Raw genomic sequence first — 19,714 nt, 5'->3', positions numbered from 1 at the left:
AAGTAGATGGCACCATATGTACTAGACAAATAGAATATCTGATGGAGGGAATCCAATTTATACTCCATCACAATCACTTTTATTTTGAGGGTGAGCACTACTTACAGCTACGTGGGACAGCCATGGGGACCAGGTTCGCCCCCAGTTATGCAAATCTATTCTTAGCACAGTGGGAATGTGAAAACATTAACCCGAAACTGGGGTCGAGCCTGGCCCTATGGCGTCGCTATATCGACGACGTCCTATTCATCTGGAAAAAAGATACAGATGAGTTACATCAATTTTTAGAGGCCCTGAACCAAAATGACCAAAATTTGACTTTTTTGTCCAAAATAAAAGACGAATCTATAGAATTCCTGGACATACAGATCACCCAACGCAACAATAGATATATATGTCAAACCTATTATAAACCAACGGCTAAAAATAGCTTTATACCATTTACAAGCTGCCACTTACCCCAGTGGCTGTTAAATATCCCTTCGGGACAGTTTCGCCGCATCAAGCGAAACTGCACCGATGAAACAGACTTTGAAACAGAGGCCCTAAAAATGAAACGGCAATTTGAGAGTAAAAATTACCCCGAAAAAATCCTGATAGATGCCCTAGAAAAAATAAAAAGAGCAGAGAGAAAAACCTTTTTTCAGCCTAATACCCAGAAAAACATAAACGAGGAATGTGAGTTAAGATTAATTTTACCGTACAATACACAAGCTAAACAGATACGTCACATTATAAACCAACACTGGCACTTTCTACTAAGAGACAAAATCATTGGACCTTCACTGCACACCTCCCCTTTAATCACCTTTACTAAAGCTCCCAATTTGGGTATAAAAATTGCACCTTCAATAAAAAATCAAAATAAAAAAATCAAACCCACATTACAAAATTGGCTGAAAATGGATGATGGTTTTTACAGATGCGGGAGATGCTCAGGGTGTAAAAATTCAACATTCCCGAGAAAGACCACTAGGGTTCAATCTACTCAGAACCAATTCACCATGGACATTAGGGGTTTCTTAACGTGTGATTCCTCCAGTGTTGTCTACCTTTTCCAGTGCCCCTGCCAGAAACAATATATTGGCAGAACGAAGAGACCCCTGAGGGTCAGAATCACAGAACATCTAAACAACATCAGGAAGGGATATGAAAACCATTCCCTATCGAACCATTTTAAAATGGCACATAATAGTGACCCCAGGGGCTTCTCATTCGTGGCCCTGGAGAAGGTGGACATACACTGGAGGGGAGGGAATCACATTATGAGAATGTCACGGGCAGAGTCCAGGAGAATATACGATTTTGGGAGTCTTCTCCCTGCAGGACTAAATTCAGACCTAGAAATTTTTGGTTTTATATAAAATACAGATACATCAGATCTGAACATATGGTGATAAACAGGGGAACTATATAGTAATATCTAGAAGTGAGATAGAGAGGACGATCTACGACATATAGATGGGGTCTCGAGGAGACACTTCAGATATTTTCAAAGACAAAAACCCTCTGTTCAAGATGCCCCTCTATAAAGGTCCCTCCATGAAAATGCAGGATTACACCATATAGTTATGAATGAATGCGTAGATAGAAGATAGCACTATGTGAAACCTGCCTCCCCATAAAAATGTAGAATCACCTCATACAGCTGTAAACAAAGACATACATGAGAAATCTGTCTTGAATAGAATGAGATTCTAATACTGTAGGATGAACAAAAAAGAAACAACAATATATTGAAAATAGTAATGGGAAAGCAAGGACAGACAGACAATCTCTTGCTAATAGAAATATACCTATGTGCAAAAATATTTTTCTATATTGCATTCTTGTATTTTCTTTTTTATGTTACAATTTTTATATCACATTTTATATGATACTATATGTTTTATTTTATATTGTATAATATTGATACCATTCGAAAAGTAGCTGATGCATAAAAGCTTTAATGATGGTGAACAACTGAGGAAATGACAGAATTACAGAGAAAAAGACAAACCAATTGTGAACTAGACTTCACAGCGATAACAAGTGTGATCAATCAAGCAATTAAGAGGAGAGTATAAGAACCAAGAAACCACAACTCACAGGCGACCCACTGATGAAGAGATAGTATCTCGAAACGCGTCTGGGTGTTACCTGTGAGACAGTGCATGGCCATGTACAGAAGGATTGACAACTGATAATCCCAAATAAAGACAGAAAGAACTCCAGCGAACTCACATACACGGAACACCGTATTGGGATTCACGAAAGAATTACCCGACACAAGATTCTCGCGAGACTAAAAGCGAGACTTCAGTAGAGCCGGAAGTAATAGAAACATACCGGAGAAAGGTGGAAGCGTGGGACGCCACGCTAACAACCGACTACGGGACGCACATAGTGAACCCATACGGAACGCAGTGAGTAATACATACAACTGATAGAAATATACGTGGAGCGACGCTATATCTCTGTGCTTACATAGGTGGGACTTTAAAAACTCTACCGAACTGCTGACTTTGCTTGGGTGATACACCCGGAGCCTTAAGAAAACTGCGCTAGAGGACTGATGCATTATACAATGCGAGCTGTTGCTTGAAAGCTATACTATATATCTGTCGCAGGGACTATCTATATAACCATCTGCTTGTAACTGTCAATTTGTAAGGAGCCATACAAATAGCCCCACAAATAGGTCGCTCGACCATAGACGGCTGCGATTCACTAGTCCCATTAAACAAGCGGGATACGGATGCAGCGACATATGGTATAGCGAACCTACAGGGCAGTTTTAATAACGATTCTTCCTCACTGAAAGCCTCCAATTGAATGTGTGCAGCAGTTATTATTTTTAAGTTTTTTATATATTTTTTAGAAGTGCACAAAAAACATATTATTTAATAAAGTTTTATAAGTTAAAACAATCCCACGTGTGTTCCGACTGTTTGAGTGCCGGTTCCATTCAACATTTATTTATTACGACTTGTTGTGTCATCTCTAGAAGTTTGAATGTATTGCCAACTGGGCATTACCAGTCGAGTGTAATTTCCTATATTTTCTTATAGGGTGTTCTAAGCAGAGCTGTTAACTGGAGGGAACTTGAAAAACAATACTGCACACAGTCCGTCTATGAGGAGATCATGCAATTACTTGAATACTGTGGGGTACGTACATTCTTTCTTTTTTACAATGCAGCAGCAAGTATGGTTCACATAAAGGCCCATTTATCAAACCAACTTCCACTTCTTGGAAGCAATTCCTCTTTTGAACATAGTCCATTTTATATAAACAATACCGATTTTCACTCTACCTATGTTCTGTAACATTACCAGCTGTGGTCCTATGTTGTGTTTATTGCATTTTATGCATTTCTTTATCACATCCCATGTGTTGGACTAAATGCTTGTATAGCTTTCCATTGTTAAAACTAATAAAAACTATTTTTAAAACAAATAAAGGCCCATTTACACTGCAGCTTTTCTGCCAGCGTCTCCCCCTATGTTCCCTAAAAACTGACTGCACCTGTTATAATGGTAGATACTAAAGGGATTGTTCAGGACATGCCATCAGTTTTTGATCAGTGCAGTCTGACCTCTGAAAACCACATTGAACAGTACAGTTTATGGACCCAGGAGGACATTGATGTATTCACACAGGTACAGCTGCTCGCCCATACAAGTGGATGTGCCGGCATTGCAGCTAGTCCCACTCAAATAATTAGGGCAAGCTGCAGCACCAGGCACGCCACCGAACAAGTGATACATTTATATGGAGGGTGCCTTACGTCTAGTATTGTTTCCTCTTTCTTCAGACAGATTCTTTCAAGATGGGACAAGACTTTGTGAAGAATTCTCCAAACAGTGTGGATAACCTGACCCACCTAAAACTTGCTGCTAGCATCTTCCGCCTTAACAGAAGCCAGAAACCATTATCTGCTGAGCCTATACAAGCATCAACTAACAATGAACTGATGTTCCAAAGTGACCCTAAAGGGACGTATATCGGGCAGGCAGTGACTGGTGGTCTAAACACTCACCTGAAAAGGGAACAGGCAAAAAGAAGTGAAGCTCTGCAGAGAGAGTCCCTGCTATTCATGAAAGGAGTGATGGATGAATGTACACACGTGGCCAACTTTTCAGGTATATAGCTTTGTAAACTGCATGTAAGGGAGATCTAAAAGTAAAAAATCTTTTCTGCTATGTAAGTAATATACCTGTATACATAAAGAACATATCAAACTTCAGTATAAAAATACATCATAGAAAGGATTTTCTGGAAACCATATAACTACACTTGTAAGAAGAAATATCTACCCTTATGGAAGGTCACGTACTCCAGGCATATAGGCGTGAGTATACAATAGTAAATAACTTAAAGGGTCGCTGAGTTTAGGTAAAACGTCTGATACGTCCTAGAGACATACCAAAAATTTTGATCAGTAGGGGGTCCGAGTGCTGAGATCCCGACCAATTGCTAGAACGAAACAAAGAGAGAAGTGAGCACATATTAGGCGCTTTCTCTCCTCACTGCAGAAGACTGAATGGAGGCTGGCCCATATACTTCTATCGAGCCCCTCTGCTGCAGCGAGGAGAGAGAATACCATATGCACGCTTCTCTTTCATTGCTCTAGTTTTTGATATGTCTCTGACTTATCAAAAGTTTTACCAAACCTTGACCCTTTAAAGGGGTTATTGTCCGAAATAATTAAAAATATTAGAGAAGCCATCCAATAGCCTAAAATTAAAAATCATTATCTACTCATCCCTTTCTCCATTGCTGTTCTCCGCAGTGTTGGTTCTGTTCCCCTGCCGTGTCTGTTTACACCGTGTCTGTAGCCCATGTCGTGCTGGTATACATTACCAGCCTGCGGCAACCAAGCACTTTTAGTGTCTAACGCTTAGGACACTTTACAGTGTTGGCACATATACCTACATATCATGGCTGTAGTTTGTAAAAAAAAAAAAAGCAGGACCGGATAAGCGCCACAGGGAACAGCACTGGAGTAATGGCTTAGCGTAACATGATTTTTTATTTTTAGGCTATTGGAAGGCTTATCCTTTACAGTGTTGGCACATATACCTACATATCATGGCTGTAGTTTGTAAGAAAAAAAAAAAAAGCAGGACCGGATAAGCGCCACAGGGAACAGCACTGGAGTAATGGCTTAGCGTAACATGATTTTTTATTTTAGGCTATTGGAAGGCTTATCCAAGATTTAAAATGATCTCGGACAACCCCTTTAATCTTGCTGTGGGGGTAATCTAATAGAATTGTAAGGCTACTTCCCTTTCCGCTATTGAGATCCGTCATACGATGTCGATAGCGGGGGAAAACACTTCCGTTTTGTCCCCATTCATTGTCAATGAGGACTAAACTGAACGAAACGGAATGTACCAGAATGCATTCTGTTCCGTTTGCAACCTGCGTTTTTCTGTCTGCGACGTGGTGCTGAGCAAGACGGTTCTGTCATGACACACAATGTAAGTCAATGGGGGACAGATCTGTTTTCTCTGACACGATAGAAAACGGATCCGTCCCCCATTGGCTTTGAATGGAGTTCATGACGGATTTGTCATGGCCATGTTAAAGATAATACTACCGGATCCGTTCAGGCAGTTGTGTTATCAGTAACGGAAGTGTTTTTGCTGATCCATGACGGATGTGGAAAGTAGTCTAAGCTGAATATGCCGTATGTAACACATTTACCTGTAGGTCAGTTCTGCTAGTAGCGAAAAGTGCACAATAAACTGCCAACTGGAGTCATCACTACTTTGACGGACATTTTGCACTGAGATTTGTTAAAGAGATCCTTGTTTTCCTTCTAATATGTTTGTTACAGTTCCGGTGGACCCAACCTTAATCACAGTTGTTCAAGCCAAAGAGGATGCCTATGTCCCAAGAGTTGGTGTACGCAGCCTCCAAGAGATTTGGCCTGGGTGTGAGGTTCGATATATAGAAGGCGGCCATGTCAGTGCTTATCTCTTTAAACAAGGGCTTTTCAGGTACTGATGCTGTTTAATGGTTTGCTGTGTCTCACGTGGGGTGTTGACTGGACTTTTTGAGGATGCAGGTTATATCCAGAGATGACACTAATATTTAATATTTGAAGGTTAATATTTAATAACTGGACAATTTTGTTTGTGTAAAAATAAGTTTACATAACTTTGGCGTATCCTGTGCCAGTTCTAAATGTAAGACCGCTCCCTTGCTGGTTTACATTTAGACTATTTTCTACGCCTAAGGGCTCTTTCACACTTGCGTTATTGTCTTCCGGCATAGAGTTCCGTCGTCGGGGCTCTATGCCGGAAGAATCCTGATCAGTTTTATCCTAATGCATTCTGAATGGAGAGAAATCCGTTCAGGATGTCTTCAGTTCAGGACCGGAACGTTTTTTGGCTGGAGAAAATACCGCAGCATGCTGCGCTTTTTGCTCCGGCCAAAAATCCTGAACACTTGCCGCAAGGCCGGATCCGGAATTAATGCCCATTGAAAGGCATTAATCCGGATCCGGCCTTAAGCTAAAGGTCGTTTCGGCGCATTGCCGGATCCGACGTTTAGCTTTTTCTGAATGGTTACCATGGCTGCCAGGACGCTAAAGTCCTGGCAGCCATGGTAAAGTGTAGTGGGGAGGGGGGAGCAGTATACTTACCGTCCGTGCGGCTCCCGGGGCGCTTCAGAGTGACGTCAGGGCGCCCCACGCGCATGGATGACGTGATCGCATGGCACGTCATCCATGCGCATGGGGCGCTCTGACGTCATTCTGGAGCGCCCCGGGAGCCGCACGGACGGTAAGTATAATGCTCCCCCGCTCCCCACTACTACTATGGCAACCAAGACTTTAATAGCGTCCTGGGTGCCATAGTAACACTGAACGCATTTTGAAGACGGATCCGTCTGCAAATGCTTTCAGTTCACTTGCGTTTTTCCGGATCCGGCTTGTAATTCCGGCAAATGGAGTACACGCCGGGTCCGGACAACGCAAGTGTGTGAAAGAGCCCTTAAACAGGTGTAGAAAATGGTAAATGAGACTTGTCTGTCCCCTTCCCTGCCCACGGCACGACCACTTTTTTAGACCTGGCATGAGCGGGGAGAAGTCACAGATTAACCTCAATAACCTTTGCGCTGCAATCTGCTTCAGAAATACACTGAATATAGGCGTATTTCAGGATAAAAAAAGTTTTACTAAATCTTTTTCCATAAAACTATATTTCTCGTGCTTTTTTCCATTGGGGGACACAGACCATGGGTATAGCTTAGAGGTATTAGTAGGAGGGACACTATGCAAATGAAAGAGCTCCTCCTCCTCGGGCTATACCCCCAGACTCCACCAGGAGGAACTCAGTCTTTGCTTAGTGTCTGGTGAAGGAGGTTGACACTCTCTGATTCTACTCCTTTTTGTTATTTTTATTCTAGATGGGGACACAGGTCGGCATGGCGCCTTCCTGGTCCCCCGTGGAGTGCCCGCCGCCGTCTTTGGGACGTTGCCTGGCTGCCTCCATTTCCCCCCAAGAAGATAAGTGGATCCGGGCTCGACCTGTTAGCTCCGGCATCCCACCAGCTGCTGGGACGCCTGCTGCCTACCCTCCTCCAGAGCACTGTTCTCCTGGATTGGAGTCAGAAGTCTGAAGAGGCGCATCCCTGCTGGTCTGGACATCGAGGGAGCATGCTGAGCAGATAAGTGTTGCACAATCCCTCCCCCTCCCTCTGTGTCTATTTGTCTGTGGCTGCCTGGGTGAGCTTGAAGAAGGATCCTGATGGGGCACTTTCTTCATTTTGGCACTGGAGTACTGGCATCTCTTCCCCTTAAACTGTGGGCTTCAGCGCTTCTCTCGTCGGGCCTTGGCTGCTGCGCTCCCTCAGCGCCCGCCGGCAGGCCGCTCCTCCACGTGGTGCGCTTATTTTCGCGCATATTTTCGCGCTCGCGCATATTTTCGCGCGCGCATATTTTCGCGCGCGCCATATTTTCGCGCGCGCATATTTTCGCGCGCGCGCTTATTTTTCGTGCGCGCGCTTATTTTCGCGCGCTTTTTTCGCGCCATAATGACGCGTTAGGGGAGGCGGAGCCTCGGCATGCCGCTCTGACTCTCCTTACACTGGAGACTCTGTTTGCTCATGGCCGTGCAGCTCCTCATCACTCTACTCCGTTTTGTGCCAGGCAAGCTGGTAGCTCAGTGGTACTGCTGCTGTTGCCCCATGTCCAGGCTTTCTGAGTTCAAAGCCCCTTTCAGCCTTCAAAAATTGTTTATATTATTCTAGATGGGGACACAGGTCGGCATGGCGCCTTCCTGGTCCCCCATGGAATGCCCGCTGCCGTCCTTGGACGCTGCCTGGCTGCCTCCATTGCCCCCCAAGGAAGACAAGTGGATCCGGGCTCGACCTGCAGCTCCGGTATCCCACCAGCTACTGGGTCTCCTGCTGCCACCCTCCACCAGAACACTGCACTCCTGGACAAGGAGTCAGAAGCCTGATGAGGTGCATCCCTGCTGGTCCTGGAGTCGAGGGAGAAGTTCTGCAGGAGCAGATAAGTATTGCCTGCATCCCTGCCTTACCCCCCTCCTCCACCCCTCCTCCACGTCCCTGGGGGCCTGCGGTCCCCGCTTGGGCATCTGCCATGTCCAGCGCGGCCGCTAAATTGGTCTTAGTCACCAAGGCAACCATGTCCTTTAATCCTGTGGCGCTAACGACTCCATCTCTCTCAGTGGTCCCCACAGTGGGTGACTGACTACGAAGAGGCAGCGTGAGCGGCAGCATCCCACCTCGGATGTCTCTGTCTCTCCACCCCCCTCACCTCGCCGGTGGCGCTTGCGGACTGCTCTTCCCCCTCCCTAGGGAGAGTACTCCGAAGGAGAATTATCCGGCTCGGACGAGCCACGTCCTTTTTGGACTATAGGGCATTTTCAAATCCTGTGACGCCAACCACCTCTCTAAGTGGTTTTCCACAGAAGACGCCCGAATACTAACAGGGAGCGTGAGCAGCAGCATCCCTCCTCGGATGGCTCTGGCTCTCCCCCCCCCCCCCCCCTCGTCTAGAGGCGCGTTCGGGCGACTCTCCCCTCCCTTAGGGAGCGCAAGTCTGAAGGAGAATTTCCGGCTCTGATTAGGTCATGGAGCGGGACCCCTCGCCTAAGCTCTCCACCAGGGTGGCTGACTTAGTGGTGACTGTCCGAGACACCTTTATTCTCCAAGGGGATTCTCCTCCTTCCACTGGTCAGGAGTTCCCCCTTTTTCCGTCCAGGCAGTCGGAGACTACCATGTTCCCGGTCCATGAGGGATTTTTCCGCGGTCATGTCCAGGGCCTGGGGTGGTCTTAATAAGGTTCTCGACCACCCAGCGCATGAATATACTTTCCTTTCCCTGCTGACGGCGAGGAGAGGTGTCTCCTCCCCCTAAGGTGGATCCTCCGGTGGCCGGATTAGCCAATTATGTGGCCCTTCCTGTCTTAGTCAGTTCCTCTTTCCAGGATGCTGTAGACAGACGCATAGACTCTCTTCCAGGTCCTTTTTTCGCTGGCAGCGCGTCCCTGTGACCTACCTTTCACTCAGCAGGGGTAGCCAGTGCTCTCTCGGTGTGGTTACAACACCACCACCAGGAACTGGCGGTACGAGATGCGGCTACTAACACACTGGAGTTGGTTCTCCAGATGTCTCAGGCTTCTAACATTCTTTGCGAAGCTTCTAGGGACATTGTTTCCCTCTTTGCCCGCAGGTTGGCCATCTCTGTCACTCAGCGCGAAGAGATCTGATTGAAGGTGTGGGACGCTGACGCCTCCACCAAGCGTTCCCTTGCTAATCTCCCCTTTGGGGTTTCCAGGCCTTGTGGGGATCAGCTGGACGAGTTCGTCTCTGCATGCCTTTTGCCGTTTCTCATCTGGTAGGCCGTCGCCTGCTTCCTCCGCCGGGGGTCTCAGGTCGCCCGCAAAGAGGCCTTCCTTTGCACCAGCCTTCCCGGCACTAGAGGGCCCAGTCAGCCCGCCCTGCTGCTCCTAGGCCTATCACATGTCCCGATTGCGGAATCCCACCATCGATTCCTGCGCTTCGCCATTATGGGTCGACACTGTCAGTTTGTCGCCCTTCCTTCGGGTTGGCGACCACCCCGCGGGTCCTTGCCACGGTCCTGGACCGCTCATGGCGCTTCTTCGTACCAGGGGCATTCCTTTGCTGCCCTGTCGGGACGATATCCGGATAGAGGCCCCCCTCTCTACCGCAGACCACGGACAGCGTCCGGATCACTGTTCAGACCCTGGAACGGTTCGGCTGCCTGGTAACTTTCCCAAACTCCTGCCTCTTCCCGTCCCAGAGGCTCTCCTTCCGGAGGGTGATTTTGGACACCTCGGCTGCCAAAGTATTCTACCAGCCTTCAAGTCCTCCCAGGTCCAGGGGGCAGTGTCGCATCTGCTGCGCTCCCCGTGCCTCTCCATTCGGGAATACTTGCAGGTCCTGGGTCTTATGGTAGCCTCTTTCGAGGCCTTTCCACATGCCCAGTTTCACACTCGCCTGGCGCAACAGGAGATCCTTTACCTTTCAGCGGGTTCGGGCAGTTCTCCCTTGGTGGCTGTTCCCAAAGAACCTGAGGTCGGGGAGTTCCTTTCTCGCATTCTCCTGGACGATCGCCGCCACCGATGCCAGCATCCTGGGTTGGGGGGGCGTTTTCCAGTCTCGCACGGTTCAAGGAATTTGGCCGGCGGCAGAGTCTCGCCTTCCAATCAACTTTCTGGAATTGAGGGCGATTTTTTCCGCTCTCTCTCTCCTATTGGACCTCTCTCCTTGCGGGCCTCCCAGTGCGGGTTCAAACGGGCAATGCCGCGGCCGTGGCCTATATCGACCATCAGGACGGGACCCGCAGCCGGATGGTGATGCAGGAGGTGAAGTGAATTCTGACGTGGGCGGAGACTCACGTTCCGGTGTTGTCAGCAGTTTGCATTCCAGGAATGGACAACTGGACAGCGGACTTTCTAAGCCACAACACGGTGGATCCAAGCGAGTGGTCTCTGCATCCAGAAGGGTTCGAAGAAATCTGCCACAGATGGGACCGTCCGGATGTGGACTTAATGGCGTCCGGGTTCAACAACAAGATCCCAGTGGTCCTGGCTCGCGCCCGTGATCCGGAGGCGTACGGATGGATGCGCAGGTGTCTCCGTGGCAGGACTTCAGCCTCCTCTGTTTTCCTCTCCTGCCAAAGGGTCTACGCCAGTTCGAGGCGGAAGGGACTCCGACCGTTCTCATCACCCCAGAGTGGCCTCGCCGCGCGTGGTTTTTCGGACGTGGCTCGGTTGCTGGCGGACGCCCCATGGCCTCTTCCCGACGGACAGGACTTACTGTCTCAGGGCCCGTTCTTCCGCCGGAATTTGCGGTCTCTTCGTTTACCGGCGTGACTGTTGAAACCGCCATCCTGATAAAGATGGGGTTCTCGGATTCAGTGGTTAGGACCATGATCAGTCCGGGGAAGTCTTCTTCCTCCCGGATTTACTATCGTACCTGGATGGCCTTCCTATCCTTTTTTGAGGGTTCGGGGTTCCCCCCCCTTCGGTTTTCCATCTTGATGGTACTGTCTTTTCTTCAGTCTGGGCTTGTGCAGGGACTGTCGCTTAGTTCCCTGTAAGGTCAGGTTTCGGCGCGGGCCGTCAGAGGTCCCTTGCTCTTAAGGGTCCGGTGGTGACCTTTCTTCGGGGGTGGCGCATTCGGTTCCCCGTATGTTCCCCCTTTGTCTCCTTGGGATCTCAATTTGGTTCTGCGCGCTCTGCAGTCGGCTCCCTTCGAGCCTTTGAGGAGGGTCTCTCTGACTGTTCTCATCTGGACTTCCTTGTGACCATAGCTTCTGATACAGCTACATAGCGTAGTGATTAAAGTTCTGGGCTATTATGCAGTGGCTGTGAGTTCACGTCCCATCACGAGCTTTTAGGTCAGACTGGTGTCGAAGCTGGCCGCTCTTTCCTGTCAGGAGCCTTAATGGTTTTCCTCCAGGATTAAGTTGTGCTCCGTCCAGTCCCCTTCTTTTTGCCCAGGGTGGTCTCTCCCTTCCGCCTTGATGAGGATCTTGTCCTGCCTTCCTTTTGTCCTTCTCCGGCTAACCCCAAGGAACGCACTCTGCATTCCCTGGATGTTGTACGGGTCCTGAAGGTGTGTCTCGCGGCTACTGCTTCCGTCCGCCGTTCTTGGCGCTCTGGATCTGCTTGGCTATTTCCGCGGCTTGTCACGCTTGTGGTGGAGTTCCCCCGGCTAGAATTGCCGCTCACTCCATTGGGGCGGAGGGGGCTTCCTGGGCAAGACGCAGTCGTGCCTCTGCGTCTCAGCTGTGTACGGCGGCCACCTGGTCGTCCTTGCATACCTTTGCAAATTTTTGTCAGTTGCATTCACTGGCTTCGGCTGATGCGGCTTTGGCCGCAGGGTTTTGCAGGCTGTGGTTCCTGTTTGACCGTTGGGGCGTTCCTCCTGGCGGTGCTGATATTTTTTCCCACCCCATGGACTGCTTTTGGACGTCCCATGGTCTGTGTCCCCCAATGGAAAAAAGCACGAGAAAAGGAGATTTTTGTGAAACTCACCTGTAAAATCTTTTTCTCGTCTTTTCCATTGGGGGACACAGCTCCCACCCATTATTCCTGTTGCAGGAGGGGTCTTTAGTTCAGTTTTTCTGTTTCTGGTTGGACCTTATGGCTTGGTCCGATGGTTTCCATGATTTTTTCTTGCTCCTTCTCCTACTGCTTGTGCAACGCCTGAGTTCCTCCTGGTGGAGTCTGGGGGTATAGCCCGAGGAGGAGGAGCTCTTTCATTTGCATAGTGTCCCTCCTACTAATACCTCTAAGCTATACCCATGGTCTGTGTCCCCCAATGGAAAAGACGAGAAAAAGATTTTACAGGTGAGTTTCACAAAAATCTCCTTATCAATCTGCTTGGCTCCTCCTGCTCTATAACATGCTACCTGCAGATTACACTGTATTTTGTGGTGACAGGTCCTCTTTAACTAATATGCATACAATCCACAAAAAATTAGCATCACACTTCCTTTGCAATGGAGTATGTGGTGAGGCCAAGTGACAGGACATCCTGATTTGGAAGACCACAGGGTAACAAGTTGCAGCACTTCCATTCAAATCCATTGACATGAGTATGTGCACATACTGTATTCCAGGGAATAAAGAACTAGGCATTTTAATGGCCTTGTTGGGACTTGTTCTATAATGTGCTTGCAGTACTATCTGTTAATATAAGTCTATTTTTTCATGTGAGTATTATTAAAGGGGGTCTGTCTCCTCCAAGATCACTATCAATTCAAATTAATCATCCAGGGTAGGTGCTCCAAAACATAACCATACCTTTCTTGTGACAATATGGTCCTCTAATCCGGAGAAATGCTTCTTTTTATTTTCATGCAAACGGGTTTTAGGTGCACTGTGGAGTGTGGACAGGAGCGCCCTATTCAGTGCACCTGGCTTTCCCTGCGTCATTGCTACTGACTAACATCTCGGGGGCAGTGAAACAAGACGAGAAGTGCTGGGCGTTGTTACTGGCGGAGCGATAGTGCACTGCAAACCTTTTTGGCAAAAAACTGGAACTGTTCATTCACAGATCAAGCCCATCTCCAGAGAGTAGAGAGTGTTTCACCTTCACTGAGAGATCAGATTACCCTTGCCCATTGCAAGAGGGCAGCAGACTAGTAGCTGACGCCTCCCATACGCATTACACACATAGGAGATCCTGCTGTCCTATTTTTCTGTAGCACATCCTCAGAGGCAGCAGCAGCATGGAGGACATTATACAGCAGTGGTTGACACTAGATCCAGCAGCAGCGTCTGTGTGTGTCTGAGCCTCTCTCACTGTGCAGCTGCCCCTTCCTCCCCTCTCCATAGATATGGACAGGTATATACTGATCTCTCAGTGAACCTGAACAGTGATGGCCAGTTCACAGTGTTCGCCCCCGCGAACACATGCAATCTGCCATCTTAACTGACAAGTCCGGCGAGGCACAGGTAAGTCCTTGCCTGTGCGTGAGCCGGTCTGAAATGAAATGCGGTCTCCGGGAGCAGGCAGTTCCAAGAACAGCTCCTGGAGACCGCAATTCAGACCGGCTCGCGCACAGGTAAGGACTTACCTGTGCCGAGCCGGACTTGTCAGTTAAGATAGCAGATCGCATGTGTTCGCGGGCGAACACTGCGAACTGGCCATCTCTAAACCTGAAACTGTTTCTCCTTTGGAGATGGATTTTATTCCTGAATTCAGACTGGGTTACTAATGCAGGAGGGATAAGGAGAAAAGAAACCTGATGAGTGAAGAAAGAGGCAATTTTATGTTGTAAGATACGTGTGTTACCATCACTTGTAATATTGATTTACGGGACATTCTTTATAATCACTTTAAACAAAATGTAATATCCTCTAGCAAAGCAAATGTATCCTAACTAGAGATGAGTGCCTGGATTCTAACAAATCTATTTGACTTAGGCTACTTTCACACTTGCGCTTGATCGGATCCGTTCTGAACGGATCCGATCATATTAATGCAGACGGAGGCTCCGTTCAGTACGGATCCGTCTGCATTAATAACTTTAAAAAATTTCGCAAGTGCGCAAGTAGCCTGCGCGGATCCGTTCAGACTTTCAATGTAAAGTCAATGGGGGACGGATCCGCTTGAAGATTGAGCCATATGGTGACATCTTCAAGCGGATCCGTTCCCATTGACTTACATTGTAAGTCTGAACGGATCCGCACGCCTCCGCACGGCCAGGCGGACACCCGAACGCTGCAAGCAGCGTTCAGCTGTCCGCCTGTCCGTGCGGAGGCGAGCGGAGCGGAGGCTGAACGCCGCCAGACTGATGCAGTCTGAGCGGATCCGCATCCATTCAGACTGCATCAGGGCTGGACGGAGGCGTTCGGGTCCGCTCGTGAGCTCCTTCAAACGGAGCTCACGAGCGGACCGACGAACGCTAGTGTGAAAGTAGCCTAATCCGTAATTTCTTCTTCTGTGGGAAGCTGTCCCCGCAAGTGAAGAATCACTCATATGCTGCAAGATTGACAGCGTCGGACATTTAGCCCGGCCCTGACATTTTCCTGCCTAATTTAGCAGAGCAAGGGCACGGGCTCTCCTTCGGCATCAGAGCAGCATGCACCACCTAACTTCATCAAGGCTTGTCCTTTTGGTTGTTTATGCTTCCTCGTACTTCATTTTTTCTTAAGATGTGGAACAAGGGCATATATAACAAATGTAAATGCAGTAGTTTTTTTTTTTTGTATCTACCTAAAGGCGTGTTCTGGGTGTTTAATATTGATGACCTGTCCTCTGGATAGGTCATCAACATCAGGTCGGCAGGGGTGCAGCACCCAGCACCCCCACCGATCAACTGTTTGAGGAGGCCACGCTGCTCCAGTGCTGTACATTGAATACCAGTTGTGCTTGTTATTGCAACTCTGCTCAATTCACTTGAATCGGATGGCGCTGTGCTCCCTCTTCAACCAGTTGATTGGTGAGGGTGCTGGGAGTCTGACTCCTGCCAATCTGATATTAATGACCTATCCTGAGAATAGGCCATCAGTATAAAAATCTCCGACAACCCCTTTAAGAAGAAAAGTACTTGAATGCTAACTTGCCACCAGCTCCTGTTGCCTGTACTGATGATATAATTTTTGTTTTTCACAGGCAAGCAATCTATGATGCCTTTAATCGATTTCTTCAGAAATATCCTATGTCTTTGTGATTTGGTGTGGTTTACTTTGAACGTCCACGTTCATTCCGTCCTCGTATTACAGACTGAGCATGGTTATCATTAATAGAAGATCACTATGGTTCAGTAATTCATCGGTTCTCCAGATGTTGGACAAGAAGGAAGACTTTTCTGAAGTGACACAGATGCCTCTACAATCCTCGTTGGTGCTGAAGCCAGTTTTGAGTTTCTACATGAAGTATTTTTTTGTTTCGGGGATCTGACAAAATTGTATTTAATGCTAAACCATTTGATTATGTCTCAACTTTTATGCGTGAAAGCATTGACTTCTAAAGTTTGTACTTTAATTATTTTTAACATTTTATACTCCTTTTTTTTAAAATAAATTAAATCTGGTATATGGAACTTACCAGTGCAGAAAGAAGTGCTAATCAAATGTACCTTCTGTGAATGTAATATGTAAATTATCTGCTATCCAGAATATATTTGCATTATGACTGTATACCTTTTCTTCACTGATCAGCACCTTGAAAAAAATAAAAAAAATACTAAGCTCATTTAGTTTCTGCTGGACATTGTGGAATAATCTACCTGTCTCTGCTGCTCCTTGTATATGCCTGTGGAGCACATACAGTCTGTTTTGGTACAGGCAAATAATAATGTCATTTCTTAATTCTATTGCTCGCTGTTTGACGTGTTTCCATCTATTTTTCCTTTTTCACAAATCTCAGTAGTCAAGAAAGATTGGCTTTGCAGTCAAGAAAATAAATATAAACGTCAAAACATGTTCACCATAAGATGTCCCATAACTCAAACTCCAAAAACATAAAACCTTGTAAAGCTACACTGAAAAAAAAAAAAAAAAACAGAAACAGAAAATTTTGAAAAAAAAAAATGTCAGTCTCAAGGTCAAAATGGTTCTGGTCCTCAAGAGCCTAATCCCATTTAGACAGTAGCATTCCTTACAGATACTTTGCCCCACCCCAAAAAAAAGTCACCAATCCCGTGTTTGCAGCCATTGTGCCTTAATCTAGGTGCAAGTGACAATTCTACAATGCCCTTGCCGTTTTCTTAGCGAGGGGGTGTGGCATTGGTCGGGAGCAGCGGGGCCAGTGGGCCCGGTGAATTTATCTTCTATTATCTGCCAGAAGATGAACCTAATGTATGACGAGGTATGTGTGGGGTCTGACTCCTGGCACCCCAATGATCAACTGAAGAGAATCCATTGAATTAATGGTGCTTTCAAATGCATAATATCACAGCTATTATCTCCAGATCCATCACACAGAGATCAAGGAATGTTTGATTTCCTCAATGTTAACTAATAATCAAAGGGCTATTAAAAGTCGATGACCGGCCAAAAAGCGACAGCGTAGTGATCTTCATGACCACAATCTGCATAACTAATCATATGCTAAATAGTTGCAAGTCCAATTTATGAGGTAGCCAAGATGATGGTCTATAAAATGATGGTAGTCCCACATTGGAAGCTATAGTGGATGGTGAGATATGGAGCCTGAAAGTCAAAAGTTCAAAACATTGTTACCCTGTCGCTTGTCAGTGTATCTACTCCCTCATTTTGTTACGATGGCCGGACCATTGTACAAAACAAGCACCTTTTTACCTTGTGTGTCACCCCATCTCCTCATAGATTGTAAGCTCTTAACAGGGCCCTCATTCCTCTTGTTGACATGTTTGTTGCTATGTAATACATGATTCTGTTTGTACTTGAACCCCCTGATTGTAAAGCGCTGCAGAATATGTGGGCGATATATAAATAAAGATTATTGACTACTTAAGCAAAGGGCTGAACATGATATGGGAAAGATTCGATATGGTGGGTTCACATGACGTTTTATGCCTCCGTGTGACGTATACGTTAGGAATAAAAGGATACAAAAATGCAGCAGACCATGTTCTTGTATACTGCACAGTCCACTAAACAAAACTGTACTTTTTTTACCGTTGTAAAAAAAAAAAAAAAAGTCTAACTTTTTTTTTTTTTTTTTTTTTTTTTTTACAATGGAACTCTATGGTGAACAGATTCTCTATGGTATCAGTCAGAGGCATCCATTTAACATATACGTTTTTTGTATACGTTACACGGATGGGAAAAACGTGATGTGACCCCACCCATAGTGTTACAGCTCACCTGAAGCAATAGAAAACGCACTGTTTAAAAGAATTGAGGACTTTCCTAGGATTCTTAGCAAGGGTTATTGTTAGAAATCGTCCACAGCAGCAGTAAAATTCTCAAGTCTAATTCTTCTTGGGAAGGTTCTTACATGTTTATTAGAGACAGAGCAGCAAGGCAGGCAGCAGGCAGAACACGGCAATAGCGACGGATTCTTATAGTCAGATAACAAAGGGATATCATTAGCATTTGCCACATTCTGCCGCAGTACACTGACGCTAATGTCTTTTCATATGACATCGTTGTTACATTAATATTCATTCCCATGATGACCTACTTCAAGATTTGCCTTGTTTCAGTATACCCCATTGCTCACAAAGAGAAGATGGTACGACTGTATACCGTACTTGATGATCAGAACAAACGGGTCCATTACTAGCTCAGCTTTCTTTGAGATTAAGGGTACTTTCACACTTGTGGCAGGACGGGTCCGACAGGCTGTTCACCCTGTCGGATCCGTCCTTCTGCTATTTCGCCGGACCGCCTCTTCGTCCCCATTTAATATAATTGGTACGGGGGTGGAGCTCCGGCGCAGCACAGCAGTGCACGGCAAAAGGCCCCCGGATTAAAAGTCCTGCATGTCGGACTTTTTAGTCCGGCGGCCTCTCACTGCGAACTGCCATACCGCGCTGGAGCTCTGCCCCTGTCCCCATAATAGTCAATAGGGATGAAGCGGCGGCAGGACGGATCCGACAGGGTGAACAGCCTGTCGGATCCGTCCTGCCGCAAGTGTGAAAGTACCCTATAAGACACAGCTCTTCATAGTCACTTAAGACTTGAACAGGTGTGAGTGAACAGGGAAAAGAGCTACTGGTTATCACATCTATAAATGGAGATTTATCCCTGCCTCTACCTTCCTTGATCGAATGTGATCCGAGAGGAGATCCCTACTCCTGAAGGCAGCATTACATTATGAACATCTGAAAATCATATCCCTGCACTTGGCCCAAAGGCTCAGATAGTACTGCTTGGAAGAGACAACATAAGAGTCCACAAGATGAGAAAACATAAACAGTCCTCACAATTCCCCATATGTTCAGAAGCTTTACCTAGGGTGGGTCATTATGGGTGATTTCTGCCTAGGAAATGTAACACACTAACTGCTGTAATTTCCCTTTACACATACAGGAATATCTGTCACGGTGGGGAGTGGGGGAACTCCCCACCGAACGCCGATAGTAAACGGGAATAGAAACTAGGTCAGGACACCCGGAAAAGGGAGCAAGTAACCTCCTACAGCATCCCTATTCCTTACCCTGACTCCTAGCCATATGAGCAGACCCAGATGGTAGGATGGCTCATACACAGGAACCTCGGGCCCTACTAACCCTAAAGATCCCTGGAATAGAGACAGGATTGAGACGACCTGTTCTTCCAACACATGCATGAACAGAAGTCTCCACCAGCCTAGATGCAATGAAAGGGGAAGACAAAACAAACTGTCTGTCATGCCCTGCTTAGGTTATGTTCGGAGGTCTGCCAGGTTAGCAGCACGTGTGTAGCCTTTTGTTTTTGTTTTGGAGTTGCGCTGTATCCGCCTCCCTTCAGGTGCACTGGGTGGGGTCGTTGGTATGAGTTTAAATTACGCCCACTCCCAGAGTCCTGTGCGGGTTATAGCTTCTGTCTTGCTTAGAGGAAGGAAGGAAGGATTTGCTGTTCCTGCTCAGTAACAAGATAAGTTGGTTTTGTTTTTCTTGTGGTTTTCTGTCTAGGCTGTTAGAGAGACGCCTGCCCCCTCCAGGTCCTGAGGGAGCAGGCTGCCTCTTTCCCCCTTTCACCATCTTAGGGATTTTAGGGAATCTTCAGCCTAGGCACAGGGACACGTTTATTCCCACCATTAGGGTCTGAAAGTGGGCATCGAAGTCTAGGGAGATCTGGTAGGGA

The 19,714-nt window shown here is 46.9% G+C and overlaps 1 protein-coding gene across 1 annotated transcript in view; it reads left to right on the top strand.

Moving 5' to 3' along the window:
- ABHD18 (abhydrolase domain containing 18) overlaps positions 1 to 16,193 on the top strand; it is a 42,481-nt gene extending 26,288 nt beyond the window's left edge. The window contains exons 7-10 of the mRNA XM_044301090.1: positions 3,051 to 3,149; positions 3,797 to 4,124; positions 5,825 to 5,987; positions 15,612 to 16,193. Coding sequence (XP_044157025.1) covers positions 3,051 to 3,149; positions 3,797 to 4,124; positions 5,825 to 5,987; positions 15,612 to 15,669 — 648 coding nt within the window. The 3' untranslated portion in view covers positions 15,670 to 16,193. The remainder of the gene's footprint in view (positions 1 to 3,050; positions 3,150 to 3,796; positions 4,125 to 5,824; positions 5,988 to 15,611) is intronic.
- Positions 16,194 to 19,714: the final 3,521 nt, after the last annotated feature.

This window comes from Bufo gargarizans, chromosome 1 (assembly GCF_014858855.1).
Source record: "Bufo gargarizans isolate SCDJY-AF-19 chromosome 1, ASM1485885v1, whole genome shotgun sequence".
Classification (NCBI taxonomy): domain Eukaryota; kingdom Metazoa; phylum Chordata; class Amphibia; order Anura; family Bufonidae; genus Bufo; species Bufo gargarizans.
This window is presented reverse-complemented; position numbering and strand designations above follow the sequence as displayed.